Here is a 17229-nt window from a genome sequence, read left to right as displayed (position 1 = left end):
GGAGGCCCGACGACTGGAGGAATAAGCTTGCTGTTTGCTCTAATCTGGTCAGGCAGGCCCCACACAATTCCAGTCAGCTTGGTGTGTGAAACAGCTAAGTCTTTGTCAATGCAAGCAGGGGCTGGAAAGACTTCTCTTTCATGAATATGTATCACCACCCTCCACGTCTACAGAAAAAAACCCATCCAAATCGCAAAATAAAAAAAAAAAACAAACAAACACAAAAAAACCCAAAAAACAACCTATCCACCACCATAAAAAATAAAGCCCAGAACAACAAAATCCTAAGATATGGAGCTGTGCAGACAGAAAAAACTACTAAGTAATGAAAGCTCACGTTTTGGAAACGGAGCCAGAAGGATCTTCTTCCCAAAGGCTTTCTTTGGACTTTTATTCCCCAGCAGACTGGAATGACGCACTTCAAGTCACCACTTTTAAGTACACAGAAGCAAAATGGCCCATCGGGGTATATAATGTCTATCGCTGTATTTTATATCTAGCATTTGTCTTAATGTGCTGCATGGGCATCAAACCCCAGGCCACGAATACACACCGCTGGGCTGGTAAGACAGAGCCTCACATGAATGCCTGCTTACTTGTGCGAGGAGGAAAGCACCCATAGCGGGTCTAAATTCTTCCACAAGCAAAAGTTTGAAATCCAGTCACTGAGTCAGCTTCGTATCAGGGCAACAAATCTCCTGTGAAGCTTAGAAATAGATGACATTAAAAATAAAGATGATTCTAGGTTTAATAAACTACATACAGCGCATTAAAACAGCAAGAATGGGTTCCTCTACATCCAACAATACAACCGAGGCTTTCAGAAGTGGCCAGTGATTTCCCAGCGCTCTTACTGAAACAATTTTCTGAGAGACATTCATGACCTTCTGCAAATAAAATCCTTCACAACATCTCAAGTCAGACAGTTTGAATCACGGGTCCCCTTGAAGTTTGGGAGCTTTTTTAACATATATACAATATTAAACTTCAAGCATTCAAAAGACTGGCATAAAACTGAAATAGGAGAGCCAAATCAAGCCTACTGGACTGCCAGTTGAGGCTGATGTACAGACAGAAAGTGCCTTAAAAAGATTAAACGTCTCAGAAATGCATGTCAGAAATACTGCATCTCTGCAGGACTGATGCTGAAACTCTTTTAAGCCCAAACATGGTGTTTAAAGCAACAGAAGGGCAGACGGGGAGAGAACACAGGATCGAACCAAGCCTATGCCTGTTGCAGAAAACCCAAATGAAGATATTTTAAGATGTGGTGGATTTTGTCTCTATTGGAGAGCAAGGACAGCATTAAAGCATTCAACAGCATTTGAAAAGTTACCTTCAAATGTTTGTTGTTATCTTTTTAACTTTGCTTGTAAAACCGCAAACTAAATCTTAATTTACTACAGAGAGCTTGTGGTAATATTACAAACTTCAGTTTTTCTCCAAGTAACAAACAGAAAGTTTGACTTCCAGCAGTGATATCAAGACACAATGCTCAGTTTTGAGGTTTACAATATTATGCAATGTTTGCTGTAGACATTTCCATTTCATTAGCATATTCTACTTTACATGAAATCCAGCAATGAATGCTGTCCCTGATCTAAGGCTAATCCTCTTTAAAGAGCTACAGGCTATATTACATGTGGCCACAGCCTCGGTTATGCCATGGCTGAATCACTTTGAAGCCTATTGAACAGTGTTCCCTTGTGAGACTATATACAGAGCCATAAACCAATGCTCCCTGTGCTGTGAAATCCTACTGTTTTCATCACCAAGAGTTTCTGTAAGGGACAGACCCTCCCTAGTCCCAAGCAAGGGGCTGCACAAGAGAGGAGAGATACACGGCTGCCTTCATCACCTCTCAATGCCAATTTATAACCAGAGCCTATGTGCCTACAGTAATACAAATGCCTTGTTTCTAAACGTCATCAGACCGCAACTGCTCCAAGGGAGGGTTACAAGAACAATAAAAGGTAAAGATGAACCAGGCACCTGCTTCCTTGGGCAAATCCTCTCTCTAACAGTCCAGCAAGGCTTCTGAAATACAGCAGGTTACAACGGCTCAATCTGAAAGGGCAACAGCCAATATAACCCACAGTGAGACAGAGGATGCCAAAATGAGAATATTTATTGAAACTGGGTTCCCTCTTGTCTTCTCTTTCTGCCTCTATTCTACCTTAGATCCCTTTCTGTGGAAAGGCTCACATTTATTTCAGCAAGGTTCACATTTATTTAAGCTCTATTTTTTTGTCACTTAGTTTTAGGATGCCAGCTAGAAAGCGAAAGCAATCCCAAACTGATTCACTAGAAACTACAATTAAAGCCTACATCCAAAGAAAATGGATAGTGTTGTATTGTGCGAGTAAGCTCCACAACAAAGACATCGCAGGTAGACTAGCTCGGGACATGATCATATGCATCTCTAAAAGAAAAAAAAGGAAAAAAAAAAAAAAGGTGATGTACCTCCAAGGCAGGCTGCATCTCTCACAGCTGGGTGCCCTTAAATACTATAAACTGAGATAATGGAATAGAGTTTTTATTGCCACACAGCACAGAATGTAGAATCTTTAACACCTTAACATCTATACAAATTCAACAGAGGGGGGAAGAAGCGCTATATTCCCTGGTCCTGCTATGTATCAGGAAAAGAGTTTATTTTAGTGCTTAAACTCTTCAAAATAACTTACTTTGTTCAATCACTGCTTTTGAAGGGAGCTGGAAATGTTGGTTCTGCTCAGTCTGCACTGTACACATGATATTATCTCCGTTTAAATGGTGTCAAACCAGAAAGAGTGAGCAGATGCAGTCTCTATGGTAAAATCTCGGTCCCGGTAAAGGCAATGTTTAAGCACCTTGCTATCAAAATACTATCTCATTCAAAATGTTGACAATCCAACATTTAGAATTGCTATTATATACCTTGGAGACAAGACCACATCACCCCTCATGTGGCGAATATAAAGAAGTACAGAGATGGTGTTCTGGAGGCTACTCCAAAGTGTGCTGGAGTCGTGAAGCTTCTGCTTTCAGTCAAACCATTTCCCTGGAGTCTACATCAATTGTCACAGTTTTTACACTCCAGTGGATTTGCTTCAGAGCAAGAGGAAACAGATTTTTTTAATGTAGCAAATAAATTTTATTGTTAGAACCTTATCAATTCCCAATACAGTATTTGAAGTACTTGCCACTAGCCAAACTATGCATTGTGATGCCTTTGATTACTGCTGGTATCTGGCTACTTTGAGAAAGTGCAATTTCCTCAGTTTAGCTCTCTAGAAGAGGAAATAGCAAAGAGCAAGGAACACCAAACTGAAACGCAAGGATTACGACCTTGGGAGAACATACTTACCTCTACTGTAAACTTTGTAGGAAACCTGTTGTTCCAGTTCTTGCAAAGAACTGCTGTCAGTCTCTTAATAGTCACAGTTGATCAGTGAGATACTAAAGGTTGATAAACCCTCACTCAATGATTGTAATATACCAGTTCAAGCCCTCTCCTGTTCAGATCTTCAATGTGAGATCTGATGTGAAAGATGGAGCTTCCACTTGCTGGCATGCCCTCTGTGGCACAGAACTCAAGTCAAGGTGTCACACTGCGTGCTGGGCTACCCGCAGCAACACAGACTTCTCTTATGCAAGGCTTGATAAGGTCCAGTCTCATACAGCTTGTGAATCTGACAAGGTCAAAAACTGACATATCAGGAAGATATCATAGGTCATATGTACTAAGTTCACAGGGTAACTGGAGGGGAAAAAAAACATCACACATGAATCGCATACTTCTTGGAAGCAATTACAGAAGGAAAAGCCTTATCTGTATGCCAAGTATTTTCTCTTTCTAGTTTGAGAGAAGTTCCACAAAATAACAAATGTAGGGAGATGTATATGCCAGCTAGAACTGTAGTGACATACAACTAGGGGAGCAGAACTTCAACTGGTAAATCACCTCCACATACAAAAATGGGAGATGATGGCTAAATAACTGAAAGCTGAACTCACGGTTATTGGTAGACAAAGAGAACTCCAGCAGGGCTCACCAACAAAAACCCCACAGCTTTCTAACTATTATTAGAATACACAGGGGAATCCTGCGAGCCCAGTTACTATCAGCAGCTGTGCACGGACTACTCATCCCCGACATGTTTCTAGGTTGCGCAAATTATTTTTTCATTTTGAGGTCTACTGAAATTCATTAAGGCACTCTTCTCTGAGAAATGTGATGCTCCAACACGATTAAGACTCCAGGCTTTGTTCCAACTTCAAAAAAAAGACAATAGGGAATAGCTGACAATTTTTCTTCTGTATCAGGGCTTAAAGATCATTTACTTAGAATTTTGAGCAAGAAGCAAGCACCTGCTCTATGGCATAGAACCTCCCTTACTCTTCTTTTTCTGCCTCTTGTCCCAAGAAAGTTGGAATTACAGGAGCTTCCCTCCCACCAAGCTGCACGAACCTTCCTCCAAAGACATCGCCGCCAATAAAGAAGGGGCTCCAAGTCCCAAGGAATACCTCCACCTCTTTCCACAGTGTCCCTGCTGTGCTTTCTTTTTCTGGCCCTTGACTTCTACCAGTTATTCATAGAGAGGGCAGCCATCCTTTCAAGAGAATAAGGAGGGAAATGCTGAGGACCCACTGCTGGGTCTTGCTGCATGACGCCAACAGACAGATCAGTCTGTTCCACCTCCCAGGCTCTTCCCCGTGTTTGTTTACTTGCTGCCCCATGACTGCATGGTTTTTCTTGTCCTGTAAATCACTCCACAGGTGTCTAGCACAGAGCAGGAAAAGCAGACTGGGGAGAAAGCAGAAATAAGGGCGGTGGGATGGATGAATGGGAGACAATCCAGACAGAGGGAGAAAGGCCCCAAAGAAAAAACAAACAACGGGTGGAGGGAGCAACAGAGGGGGTCAGAAAAACAATCAGGAGGATGGTGAGAGGGAAGAACAACAGACAGCAAGAGGGGCAGGAAGATGGAAGAGAAACTGAGATAGCAGACAGGCGAGAAAGAAGCAAAGGGGAGAAGCCAAAGGGGCTCAGGAGGAGGACCAAGGGCAGACCACGATGTAGAAAGAGAAAGAAAATGAGAACTTGGAGAGTGCCATAAACAAAGTCTATCTTGTAAGAAATAGTTCTCTTCAGTAGTCAGCACGAGCTTCCTCATCTGTTTACTCAGGTCAGGTGATACGGGAAGTGGAAGAGTTCTTTTTCCTGAGTAAACAAGGAGCAAAGAAGTAAATAAACATAGAGGGAACTGTGCGCTCTCTTCTTCCTTTGCAAGACCTCCCCTCTGCTTCATGGAGTGGAGCTGTTCTTGGCACTGGGATCTGAAAGTTCAGTGAATGCACCTCCTTCCCATGCATCTCTCCTCCCTCTCACGCTGAGATCCAGCTAGATATCTTGCTTTATTTTTGGAATACGCATGTCTTTGAGAAGGGCCTATTTCTTTCCTGTTTGAACATGGGGGGCATGGTTAATGGTTGGACTTGATGATCTTGAAGGTCTTTTCCAACCGAAATGATTCTATGATTCTATGAGGTCCTTGGCTGCTGTACAGTAGCAATAACTCATTGCAGAACCTAACTATAGGTCACTGTGTACTCTGTTATGCCTTTCCCAAACAAACTCTTGGAAGTTACCACTGCCAATATTACCGTTAACCTACAAGTACTACAACAGCTCTTGCAATATCACAATGAAGTTTCTGACTTAAAAAAACCCCACAAACACAACCCAAACCACAAAACACCAAAACCCCCCAAACAAATGGTGGCTCCCCATGTCTGGTCACACATTGCCACCTACCGGCCCCTGTCCCTGTACCCTCCACAGCACTAAGATGGTTTGGATCAAGAAACAGGCTGTGAAGCAGAGCGGAAGAGCGGCAGGAGGGCACAGGTTGGTATATGAACCCAACACACGTGTTACAGGCGTAGGCTGTGAATATTATTATACCCTAGCATCGTCTAAGCACAAGCAGACACATCCACCGGCCTGGATTTTATGGCTCTAAAGCAGCAATCAGCTCTCACCAACCTCCTCCTCTGTGTCTCTCTACATCCCTGAACGAGCGAAGGACTATTTCAGGTCACCCCTGTGCCACCCCAGAACAACAAGCCCTGGGACAAGGGAGGCACAACGGCAGCATGCCCCCTGCCACCCAGCAAGCCCAGGCCCACGAGACAGGCGCCTGCCACAGCAAGACAAGAGCGAGGCATTTAATTCTGGGCAAAGTCGGCAAACAGAGCACGTGTCCCTCAGGAGATGTGCCCGAGGGGCTGCACAAACCAGGGGAATACAGAGAGAGCTGGGGGGTACCTTGCTCACCTATTGCGCTCTTTGCAGGCTTTCTGCTAACCTCACTACAGAGGCTGCACTTCACATCTTTCACACGCATGACATCAAAACACGAGCGCGTTGCTGATGTCCCCTTGTGGCAGGAGGCCCACCCTGCAGAAAAACGGCATCTCTACATATTTGCCTTAAAACCAAACCCCAATGCATTCAAATCCACTGTAAGCATTTCTAATGCAAGGTTTGACATAAGAGGTCTCACTAGGTCACTGCATCTGCCTCAGTATTCACACGATGACACCACTGAGTGGGAAAGCCAGTAACCAAAAAAAGAGCCACCAGAAAACCACGGAAATCATACTTACACAACATTTACAAGAGCAATCACCCCTTTACACCTACACCCGTCCTGTCACACAGCTGGCAAACCTAAGCACTACATTGGCAGTTTTGATAATCACATGTAAAACCTGGCCTTAGGAGGGAAGGACCCAGCTGTGGTGAAATCTCAGCACCACTGAAATCAGGCCAGACTTCTTGTCAATTCAACACGATAAGGAGACTTTCATCATGTTAATTTAAATAGCGGAGAGAAATAGGAAGTTTCAGACTGGTCCAGGCTACTAATGGTCTTATCTCTTGCCTCAAATGTCCGCAGAATGGCTTTTACACAGCAAGAGAGACAGAACTATAAAGGACACGATTCCCGAGTCTCTGAGAAACATTATCACAGCGTTCCCAACTCGTGACTGGCCAGGCAGACCATTAACAGCCATGCCAACCGCACCATGTGGCAGAGCACTCAAGAAAACACCAGGGGTGTTCTGGTAAGGTTTCTTATGGTGTGTTAAAGCATAGGGAGGAAGCTCGGGAAGGAAGGTTTCATGTTGAGTCATTCAGAAAAAATTAGCTGCAACACAGATATCCAAAACCAGTCCTTCCCCTCACTAACCCGCAATACACTTTCTGTAACTCTTCTGACCTACTATGAACTTCCCAGAAAGAGTAAGAAACATATTTGCTCTCACTAACTCTCAGATTTTCAAAGCCGATCATGAGTGAAAGCAAGGATAAGAGCTCCTAGTATTTTTCCATTTTCCCGATTTACCTATTTAGACTCTGGAGTTATCTAAAGCCTTACAAATCAGTCGTTAGAAAAACAATACACCACCACTGCCAAGTCAAAACCACCTCAGTCTTTCAGCCTATACATTACAAATACTTAACTAGCCCAAATAGCTAGCATCGATAATGTGCCACCAATAATTACACAGAGAAGCCACACCAGGCATAACATAAGCAGGAAACATCCATTTAAAGTAATGAGCATGATTTTTCCTAGGCCTTCCTACTCTCTAGGGATTGGCAAAGCAATGAATACAGGCGTCTGAAAACCAGCCAGCTAGAAGACAACTTGAAAGGACAGCATGGTTCTGCTCCACCTTTATTTTCATATCCCACGCTGTCTTTGTAATCCAGGGGAATGCATGTGGCACCAGCTTTGCAATCCGATGGGGAAAGGCTCAAATTTCCATCACCTCGATTATCCGTTGGATAACTCCAGAGATGCCAGAGCAGATTCATGCTCCGGAAAGGAAAGCACATCTGGGGAAAATCACAACCCCAAGGGCGGAAGGGTTTGTGCAAACAACAAAAAACAGGACGGCAGCAAGAGCAACTAGGTTAACGTTGATATCAGCTCCCCTGGCCCAAGTCCCAGCAGCTTGCTCACCACACAGTGCAGCTCAAGCCTATAAAGCTTTACACATTTATTTGCAGTTTTGCTTTTGACCAAAGAAATATCAATAAAAAAAAGAAGTTACTGTAACACAGGAATGAACTCTAGTAAACCACGTAACCGTTTCAGCAGGAAGATCACCCAAAAAACCCACAAGCACAGAGTGCCTGAATTTTTTTTCTCACACGGGGCAAACCTGGAGTTGTGTTCCTGAAGCTGGCAGCATTTCAACCAGTTAGAAACTTTAGGAAGAGATGAGCAATAAATCCAGTTCCTGTCCTCTCCTGTACAAAATGACGCAGAGCTATACTTGTATCACAAACCAATAAGGAACATGCGGTTAATATGAGATTAGATAATCCTAGGAAAAAAATAGAAAAGTACTCACAGACTTCGATATGTACAAGTATGGGAATAAACCTATCAGAAAAGCTCTCTCGCGGCCCAGGAAGCAGGCTGTTTCTGGAACCGAAGGGCTGACAAGAATTATAACCATCAACAAATGCAATAAATACCAGGGTTGCACAACTCTGGCTTTTCCAGACAGCAGCAAAGTGCTTTTGTGTGAGCACACACGCCCAGCCCTGCCTGCTGCAGGAAAGGCATTCTGCTAAGGGAGAAACTTGGAAGAATCTGTTTTCCCTCTCTGCTTTTCAACGTGACTTCTTGCAAAACACAGTCTAACCCCTTTTTTTCTGATGTAAGGGGAGAGCATAAGCAGCAGACATTACTAGCCTGTGTACAGATAAAAGCTGTTCTACAAGAATTACAAAGGAACTTATCAACCCACAAGTAATTTACTAGTTTGTGGAATAAATGAAAGGAACCCGCAAATCAAAAATAGTTTATATGAACCAACAGAGTATTTCACCGCCTGTGCCAAAGCAATCAAACCTACAGTACTTATCAAGGCACAACACCTTGCTAGTCACAACGCTGTACAAGCACAGGTAAGGAAGAACACTGAATATCTAGGATTCAGACCGAGATGAAACAGGTTTTTATCTACATTCTGCCTCTTGTTCTGTGCTTGGGAGTAATCTTGCTTAATAAGAAAAATGAAGCGGCCGAATGAGAGAGAGTTGCTCATTTTTTCCCTACCAGATGGCAGGGCTGCCTCAGGTTTTCTAGTAAAATGGAAAGTTTTCAGCTCAGCTTCGATCAGCAGCCAAGGAAAGATCAGGCTTTTTCCTAAAGGCAGTGCAATGAAGCCGAACCACTCCTGCTTAAGGCAAACCACCAAATACTTGAAAACACTCCATTTAAGAACACTATCAGTCGACTGTTATGCTTATAACGTTCTATTTACTAAAGTGTTTTACTTTTCAAAGTGTTAATCGGGGTGGGGGGGGGGTTGAACCTGAAATTATTTTGTCTAAAACCCGAGCCTGCAAACTCTGGATCATGTCCTCGACATCGCTGTGACTACAGGTTTGAGTAAGTTACTCACGAGCACGAGATTTTCAGATGCCCACATAAAACCCCAGACAGAACCGAGTCTAATTTTTTTTTTTTTTTTCGGTTTAGACACTATAATAGAAGGAGAACTCGGTATGCTTTTTGGAAAACTACCTCAAGTTCATCCCCCGGTCCCAAGGCAGCCCCAGCACCTCCCGCCCTGAACGCGGCCCGCCGCCCCCGCCTTCCTTCCCTCACAGCCAGCCCCCGCCCCGCTGGCGGGAAGGCTCTGCCGGCGGTCGAGCGGCCCGCAGCGCCGCGACCCTTGCCCGCTCCCCGCCTTCCCTCACGGCGTACCGGGGGGAGGTGGGTGTGGAGGAGCCGTCGGCGGCCGCAGCCCGCCCGGGGCCGACCCTCCGTGAGGCGCCCTGAGGAGCGTCCCCCGCGGCGCGGAGGCGGGAAAGAGGCGGGAGACGCTGCCGCCCGCCCGCCCGCCCGCCGACAGGGGAAGGGGGCGTGCCGGGTCGCCGGGTACGGGCACGGGGGAGACGCGGGATTTCTTCGGTAAGTTCCGACGGAGGTGGCGGCTTCGGCGGCGAACGCTTTCGGGAAGCTCCTGCCCCTCGCCCTGCCGCCGTCCGTGCGATGAGTTGCTGGCCGGGGCTGCGGGGCACGGAGTCCTGCTTGGGGTGTCCACGGGAGGGCAACAGGTTGGGCGTACTCTCATGTGAAACGCCAGCAACGATGGTTATTTTTCACAAAACCGAGGCTGCGGTCCCACGGTAGGAGCTGGCAGAAGTAGCTTTGCCTAGGAACCGTTGGCTTGCTGCGTGCAGCGCACATGCACCAGCACACGGGACAAACCGGCCCGGGGATGAGCAGAGTTGGAAACGCAAGCTGTGGCCAGTCATCTCTTGCGGGGGGCAAAAAATACGCTTTTGAGGAAGACGCAAAGGATAGCTGTCCTTGTGTAATGTGCTTGAAAACCATCTTCTGCACTGCCCCTGCCTCAAAGTCCACGGTCATTTAAAATGAAAGTCAAACAACAACACGGATGTTATTCTTCTTCTTGACACACAGGTTGAACACTTATGTTTAGATCTGGCACAGCAAACTGGCAGAGCTCTGTGAGCAGTAAGTCATAGAGGGAGTCATAGCTCTTGAAAACATCGTTAAAGACTCAAGTAGGAGCCCGATGCTTCTCAAGTTAGGCATCCTTGCTCTTAATGCTCTGTGTCATTCTCCTGTCTCTAAAAATGGGGATAATGACACACGCTGAAGGAGACAATGTTGGAAAATGGGCAAGCGGTAAGATCACGATTCACTTGACTCAAATTAAGGTACAGACAACAGCAGTGCAACGTGCGACCTTGCAGTTGCAGGAGAAGTCTGGATTTAACGATAGACTAGTTTCCATCTCCAGTTGGGAGTTCTCTGAAATTTTTCTCCTGTCTACAGTAATCTAGTAAATAGACACTCCTTCAGTATTGACATGAAAGTATGTTCAGTCCAGCCTCAATAAACCTTTAACACAGGACTCAGCAGCTGAGCTGGGGATGCCCGAGGTGGCACACAAGCAGATCATGAATAGATAGCGGGGTCTGTGGGAGCTGATGAGATCCAGGTTCAATAGGTGCTGCTGAAGCCATCAGTGGCTGTTCTTCCCCTTCCCTAATTAATAAACATAGCCATTTGTAACATTCATAAATGTGAATAAAGCCAACATTGTGCATTGATCTGATACACAGTTGTATACACTGCAGATTTCTCAAAATATATTTCTTTATAGTCCTCTGTTTTGCCCAGTCCTGATCCATTTCAGAAACCCATTAAGGAAGATACTAACAGAAGCAGAACATGCGTTTAAGTTGGTATCGAATTCAGCCCAAATCTTGAGACAGAAAACTGTCCCTGTAGGCTGATCTGCAAAATAAGTGAAGTGACTTGGTTTTCCCCTTTAACCAAAGCTGACCTCGAATAACATCTCACATCCTCCTGCTGGTGCAAAACAGCAAAGAGCAGAACTAAGCACAGAAAGAGTCCATCCTGCTGCTCACAGAGCCAATTCCAGCTCCCCAGAGTTGAGGCATACTAATAGGAAGAGGGATGGATGGATACTGGTGCCACCACAGGAATAACCTGCCATCAGAGCGTCTCTCTGTACTTCTGTCAGAAGCACAGATGGTATTTCCTGGTTTTAAAGTGAGCTCTGAGAGCTACTTGAAATTTTCTATTTCTCTAATCATCTAAGCTTGGTAGAAGCACTGGTGCAGCCTACCTAAGCACACAAGCTGAGGTTGCTAAACTATTACTCTTACTGTGTTAAAGATACAAGAAGGAAGCGATTTTCAGGTTTTGCACAGAAAGTGACACACCGATATACCACCATTCACTGTGCTTGGAGTTAATGTACAGTGGTATAATTTAGCCTTAAAAAAACCACAAGTTAGAATACTTAACTGCAGTTATGATTCACCTACCCATAAAAAACCAGATTAAATTCTAAGCTGCTTTTCAGCGTCATTCATTGACTAGAGCTGGTGAGAAGCCATAGGATCTGTGTGTGACATGTTGGGAACTTATTGCAATCTAGAAGGAAAAACATGACAAACATCTGTACTATATTATTTCAGTTAATTGACTGCTCACATGTTTCTCTGGTGAGTGACTGAGAACTCATTCTCTGGTTCCTACTTTAAGTACCCAGCCTCTTCTTTCTTTAGACTAACTTTCAGCGCAGGAAAATACTGGCCTTGCGTGTATAGAGGACCAGATCACAGTGTTTCTAGAGACGTCTCATAGATCAGATTTGGATGCACTGCAGTTGCTCAGACTTTAGAACAGAACTTAGTTCACAAGCAAGCGTCTCTGTGCTGCACGTGAGAAGCTTAAAAAAAAAAAACCCCAAACTAAAACCCAACAGAAGTTATTTGTTATTTTTAGTGCCTAGTTAAGTACTTCTGCAGCAGATAACTGGCATTTTCCGATAGGCAACAGGGAAATACCTAGAGTTGGTGACAATTCCTCCTTTAGGTCTCACTGATATTCCCGCGTTTGCATTCACTTTACATACTGGCACATCAGTCACTTCTAAACACAGTATTTTGTTTCATACCAGAGGTAGATTATGACTAAAGAGCCAAGAATGCTTTATACACATTTGAAATACTACTGCCTACAGTCAGACTGCATTTGTAAAAGTTGTTTGATACCTTCTAGTCAAAGGACTACACTGTAAAACAAGAGCACGCAGGCCCAGACAGTACTACTAATGCTCCGTTTTAAGTCCATGAAGTAAACCTTACTGTCACTGCTAAGTGACATATTTCTTCCAAAGATAAATCTACCTGTGAGATCCTCAGAAAGAACTAGTTGGCAGCAATTTACAGTCGTGGGTGTTTTTCAGAGTTCTGAAGTGCTACGCAGCCATTGCAACAGATGCGAGATTGACTGCTGGAAAGAATTCAGCACAGAATAATCTGTCACTTAGCTGTGGTCACCGAACAAGTCTCTGGCAAAATGGTGGGGAACGATGGTTGTCATGGACCGGGTAGGCTCAACGCCCACTTCTTTGTTCCAGTGGTTTCATTACATTTACTGCCAGCCAATTTGCTATAAATTACATACACTCGCTATACAATAGTACATGAAGTATTTTAATGCCACGCTACAGTCATTTTTTTTGGTACTACAGTGATTTCATGTTGTCATTTTACTTCTTCCTTGTAGTTGGGAGGACTCATTTCGTCATGACCTCTTTTGAAGAAGCTGAAACTGAAGAAACAGTAACATGTCTCCACATGACCTTCTACCATCCTTGCCAAGAAGACAAGATGATGTTTCGTTGCTTGAACTTCTGTAAGCGAGAACAGGTCAGGGCAGATGAAATGGCCAAGTTTGGCCGCGATTCTAATGTCTGCCGTTATAACTTAATGGATACTCGTGTTTCTCGGATCCAGTTTTCACTGCAGTTTTACAGAAAACTGAACAGCTCAGAATTCTGTTTTGAGATAAAGAACATGAGCAAGAAAACAAAACTGATAGTGGACCAAACAGAACTGGGTTACTTAAACAAAATAGACCTGCCATGGAAGTGCATCATCTGTTTTGGGGACTACCAGATTTTAGCAGAGGTTCAAGAAGGGGAGTCCGTGGATTATTTTGAGACTTACTTGCACTTGGCTGAAGTGCCAATCTTACAAGAAAGATGCCTGCCATCACTGCAACCCATACCGGAGAAAGGCATTTCTTCTTCCTTGTTTCCTTCCCAAGGCAAAAGCCCCACAGAGACTGATGAAAATGAGTCATGCTAGTGGGGAGAAGGAGGCTGGATCAGGATTTATCATTTGAAACCTACACAACTTCTGAAACTGAAGGCTGTTATCTCAGTCCGCTGTTCTTGATGGTTCTCACCACTGCACATCAGTCGTCTTACTTCTTGTTTTCAGCATAGGCATACCAGAACATACTTGTTCAACAGAAGCAGATTCCTGCCACTGTCTTCTGGGCGTATGTGCTCTCTGATCACCACTGTTCGCTGCATAAACATGTGGGAGACGTGGAGGGCCACTCCAATCCATTGCAGCAGATTCCATTCAAGAACTGTGACCACATGCCTTGAAGGTGTATTTAACAGGCATTAATATAGAGCACGCAGAACAGTGCTTTAGCCCCAACACTGGTTAGCTAAGTAGGGACATAATGTCTAACTGCATTTGTTATACTTTGTGCTTTGCTTTTGACATGAAATTCCAAACAGTATTTTCAAGCCTAGGTTGTAACTTCCCAGATTTTTGCAGCTTAGAAACACTTTGTCAGCATAGTCCTTTAATGTTTTTTTATTAACTTTGCGGCGAGATTTTTCTTCTATTTTTAAAATGAATTAAAAATACCTATTTTTTGCAAGTTACCTCCTTTTGCTTGTGAATGTAAACAAACATGCAGCATCAGTGATCATGGTATGTAAAAATCCAGAAAAAAATTTGTAATAAAAGCATTTGGTTGCCTAGTAAGGATTTGCTGTCTTCTACAACTACAATCTAAAAGCACTTATGGTGAACAAAATTATTTCCACGACAATCGAGATAAAAAATTTTCACTGGCACTATTCTGGGCTAAAAGTGGCATTGCTCCAAAATAAGAGTTGACTAAAATACTTTCACCAAGTTTTCCACCTCTACCCCCTGCCCTAACCTCTCTTACAATTTTGTTTTCATTTAAGTATTTCTAAGGTTGTTTCAGTTAAGTTTTTCTTTGCTAGGGGCTCAGCTTTTCATTGGCACTTGTGTTTTGTCAAGTATTTTAGTTTGCTTGAAAGACACACTGGAAAGAATCAGAACAGAGCATACATAAGAGTTACCCATCTTATCATCTCTAAACATTAGGGTGCATTTCAGCATTAATAATTATAAGAAAACCAGAATTACAACTGAGGGGAGGACAGCTGAATTACACGACATAACCTGAGATTAAGGCAAACAACCACAAGTGAGAGAAAGTCACAGGAGAGGCAAGGAAACTCAAAGACAAGCTTACGTAGGATTTCATTTGTCTATTCATCTCACCCTTGCCAAAAATACCTCGTTGCCATGTTTTCTACTCTTTGAACCAGGCTCTGGTACTTAACCTTTACAGTCTTTGGCCCTAGATGCGCAGTTCAGCTGCCAACTCGGCACAAACGCCTGCACACACCCAGCCCTGCAGCTTCACAAAACAAACCCCAGCAGGTATCATCGTGTCACCAGACATGGTGCTACTGGTTGCAGATTTCCAGTAGTTGTTGGATGCTCGGCTTTTCTATGCTTTTGACCCGAGTCTTCCGACTCTTTAATTAGACAGAGTGGCCAATACCTGCAGATGCAAGCTGTCTAGAAAAAGAGAGCAAGATGCAAATATAATCTGAAACAAGCTCTTACGCATAAAAGCTTTTACATTAAATCAGCCTCTCATATAAAACGCATGGGATTTCTTACGCTCGCTAATTTGGCTTGTGTGCGAGGGAGAAGGGAGCGTTACTTTTGTATTCCCACTAAATGGCTCTCTTCCTATTAGTGCTCTTACATTATTACGGATGACATGCAAGTTCTTGTTTTGTACTGCTTTGGGTTTAAAAAACAGGTTGCCAATACTACCACTAAGCAGTATTGTCACCCAATTTCCATTCACTGGCTCTGTTACATTAACCTAGGCACTGATCATAACAATTGCTTACACCTTCTGGGCTATTATCTAAAGAAAAAGTGACAACCCCAATCTCAAATTTTCAAGTACAATATATAAACAGAAGCATCTACAAATAGAGTACTTACCTGAGAAAAGTCTTCTGTCTGCAGAGTTCAGAGTGCTGCGTCTCAGTAGATTTTGTACTCGCTCTGTACAGAGGGACTCTACAGATATCCGCAGATCTAGAGCGGCGGATTCCTTAGGCACATCTACAGGAACCAGGAGAAAACCTTGGGAATAGTCATATACTTGCCATTAGTCATATACTGCTAACTTAATTGTGAGAAATACTACACACACAAAGGCAGCTAACATTTTTTTGTAGTTTTTGCTTGGTTCAACTGTCCTAGTATTCACAGTCATGGAATACTAAAAGACAATGCTGAAACACCAATTTTATGCTTAACCAAGTAACTCTGAACAGACTGCCCAAATAGTCACATCAAATGATTTTATATTCAACAATGGTTCAACTTTAGCATAGAAATATATGTATAACCCGTAGGTGAACAACTCAGTAAAACACTTCCCTGGAATTAAAAATAATAGTCTCCTATTAAAAACACTGCATTTCCTCTATACAGGCACAACTGGCTAAGTCAACTCAAATGGTGCACTAGCTCAGACAGACATGAAGACAGGGAAGCTGCTTGCATTACACAAGGAAGGTTATCTTACCTTTGAACTATGAGGGTACAGCTGCTTGTTTCTGATAGAAGAAGGGCTCCATGCTCCTCAAGTCCTCCATTATGGCAGCTTGTCAGAGCTTCCCTTCCAAAGCAACAGGTCTCAAGAAGGGATGCTGTGGAATTCAGTAGTTAGAAACACAGCTAATTATTTATTAAAACCTTCCTTAGTTTGCTGACATGCATGACATGGCAGCCACAAAACCAGCAACAGATAAAACATTGCCAAACGTAAGACTGACTGAAAATTTTAATCACTTCTAAATTTGTACATATACGCATTTTACAGTACTGTTGAATTGTTTCACATGAGCTGTTTATATAATCTTTCAATTTCTTAAATTTCCCCAAGTATTGACCATAATTTCTTAAGTCACTCAGTGTGGCACACTGAGCTCTGAAAAGCAAAATGCTATTAACCATGGCTACAGGACATGCCCATCACAGTAAAAGCCTTCAGCTGGAGTCAGCTTCCTTTTTCCTAAGTGCTTGTTCCTTCTACAAGCAGGACTATCAGCTAGTTTACTTTCTCAAAGCATGGTCAGGACAAGTTAACCTCATGTTCACTGGTCAGAAAAAAGTAGTGACCACTGCAGGGTAAGTTACAGTTTCAGCAGGTAAAAAACGTGTTATTTACATGTTGAGAAAGTTGCCTTTGTTTCCCTAGGAATATAGTATACAAATAAACATTCAGGAGAAGTTACACAGTAGTAGCTTATGCCAAACCAAAAATATACATTTGATGTGTACAAATTTTTAAAGCTTATTACAGGCATTGCAAACGTAGATAATAACAATAAAATAGCTTCAATGACATAGCTACAATTTAAATTAAGAAATGGAATGTTATCACCAATATTTACCTGTTCATTAATGTTGATATTTGTACATATTTA

The 17229-nt window shown here is 43.3% G+C and overlaps 2 protein-coding genes across 2 annotated transcripts in view; one reads left to right on the top strand and one right to left on the bottom strand.

Annotated features, from left to right (window-relative positions):
* Positions 1-6430, bottom strand: part of ALPK1 (alpha kinase 1) — a 54775-nt gene extending 48345 nt beyond the window's left edge. Inside the window, exon 1 of the mRNA XM_052813108.1 lies at positions 6323-6430. The gene's annotated coding sequence lies outside the window, so the exon portion shown is untranslated. The remainder of the gene's footprint in view (positions 1-6322) is intronic.
* A 3299-nt stretch (positions 6431-9729) lies between these two features.
* Positions 9730-14437, top strand: TIFA (TRAF interacting protein with forkhead associated domain). The gene is made up of 2 exons (XM_052813095.1): positions 9730-9989; positions 13155-14437. Exon 2 carries the CDS (start codon positions 13175-13177, stop codon positions 13736-13738), a length of 564 nt encoding a protein of 187 aa, XP_052669055.1. The 5' UTR covers positions 9730-9989; positions 13155-13174; the 3' UTR covers positions 13739-14437.
* Positions 14438-17229: the final 2792 nt, after the last annotated feature.

Source organism: Harpia harpyja, chromosome 2, assembly GCF_026419915.1.
Source record: "Harpia harpyja isolate bHarHar1 chromosome 2, bHarHar1 primary haplotype, whole genome shotgun sequence".
Classification (NCBI taxonomy): domain Eukaryota; kingdom Metazoa; phylum Chordata; class Aves; order Accipitriformes; family Accipitridae; genus Harpia; species Harpia harpyja.
The sequence above is the reverse complement of the archived record's forward strand: the minus strand, read 5'-3'. Positions and strand labels throughout refer to the sequence as shown.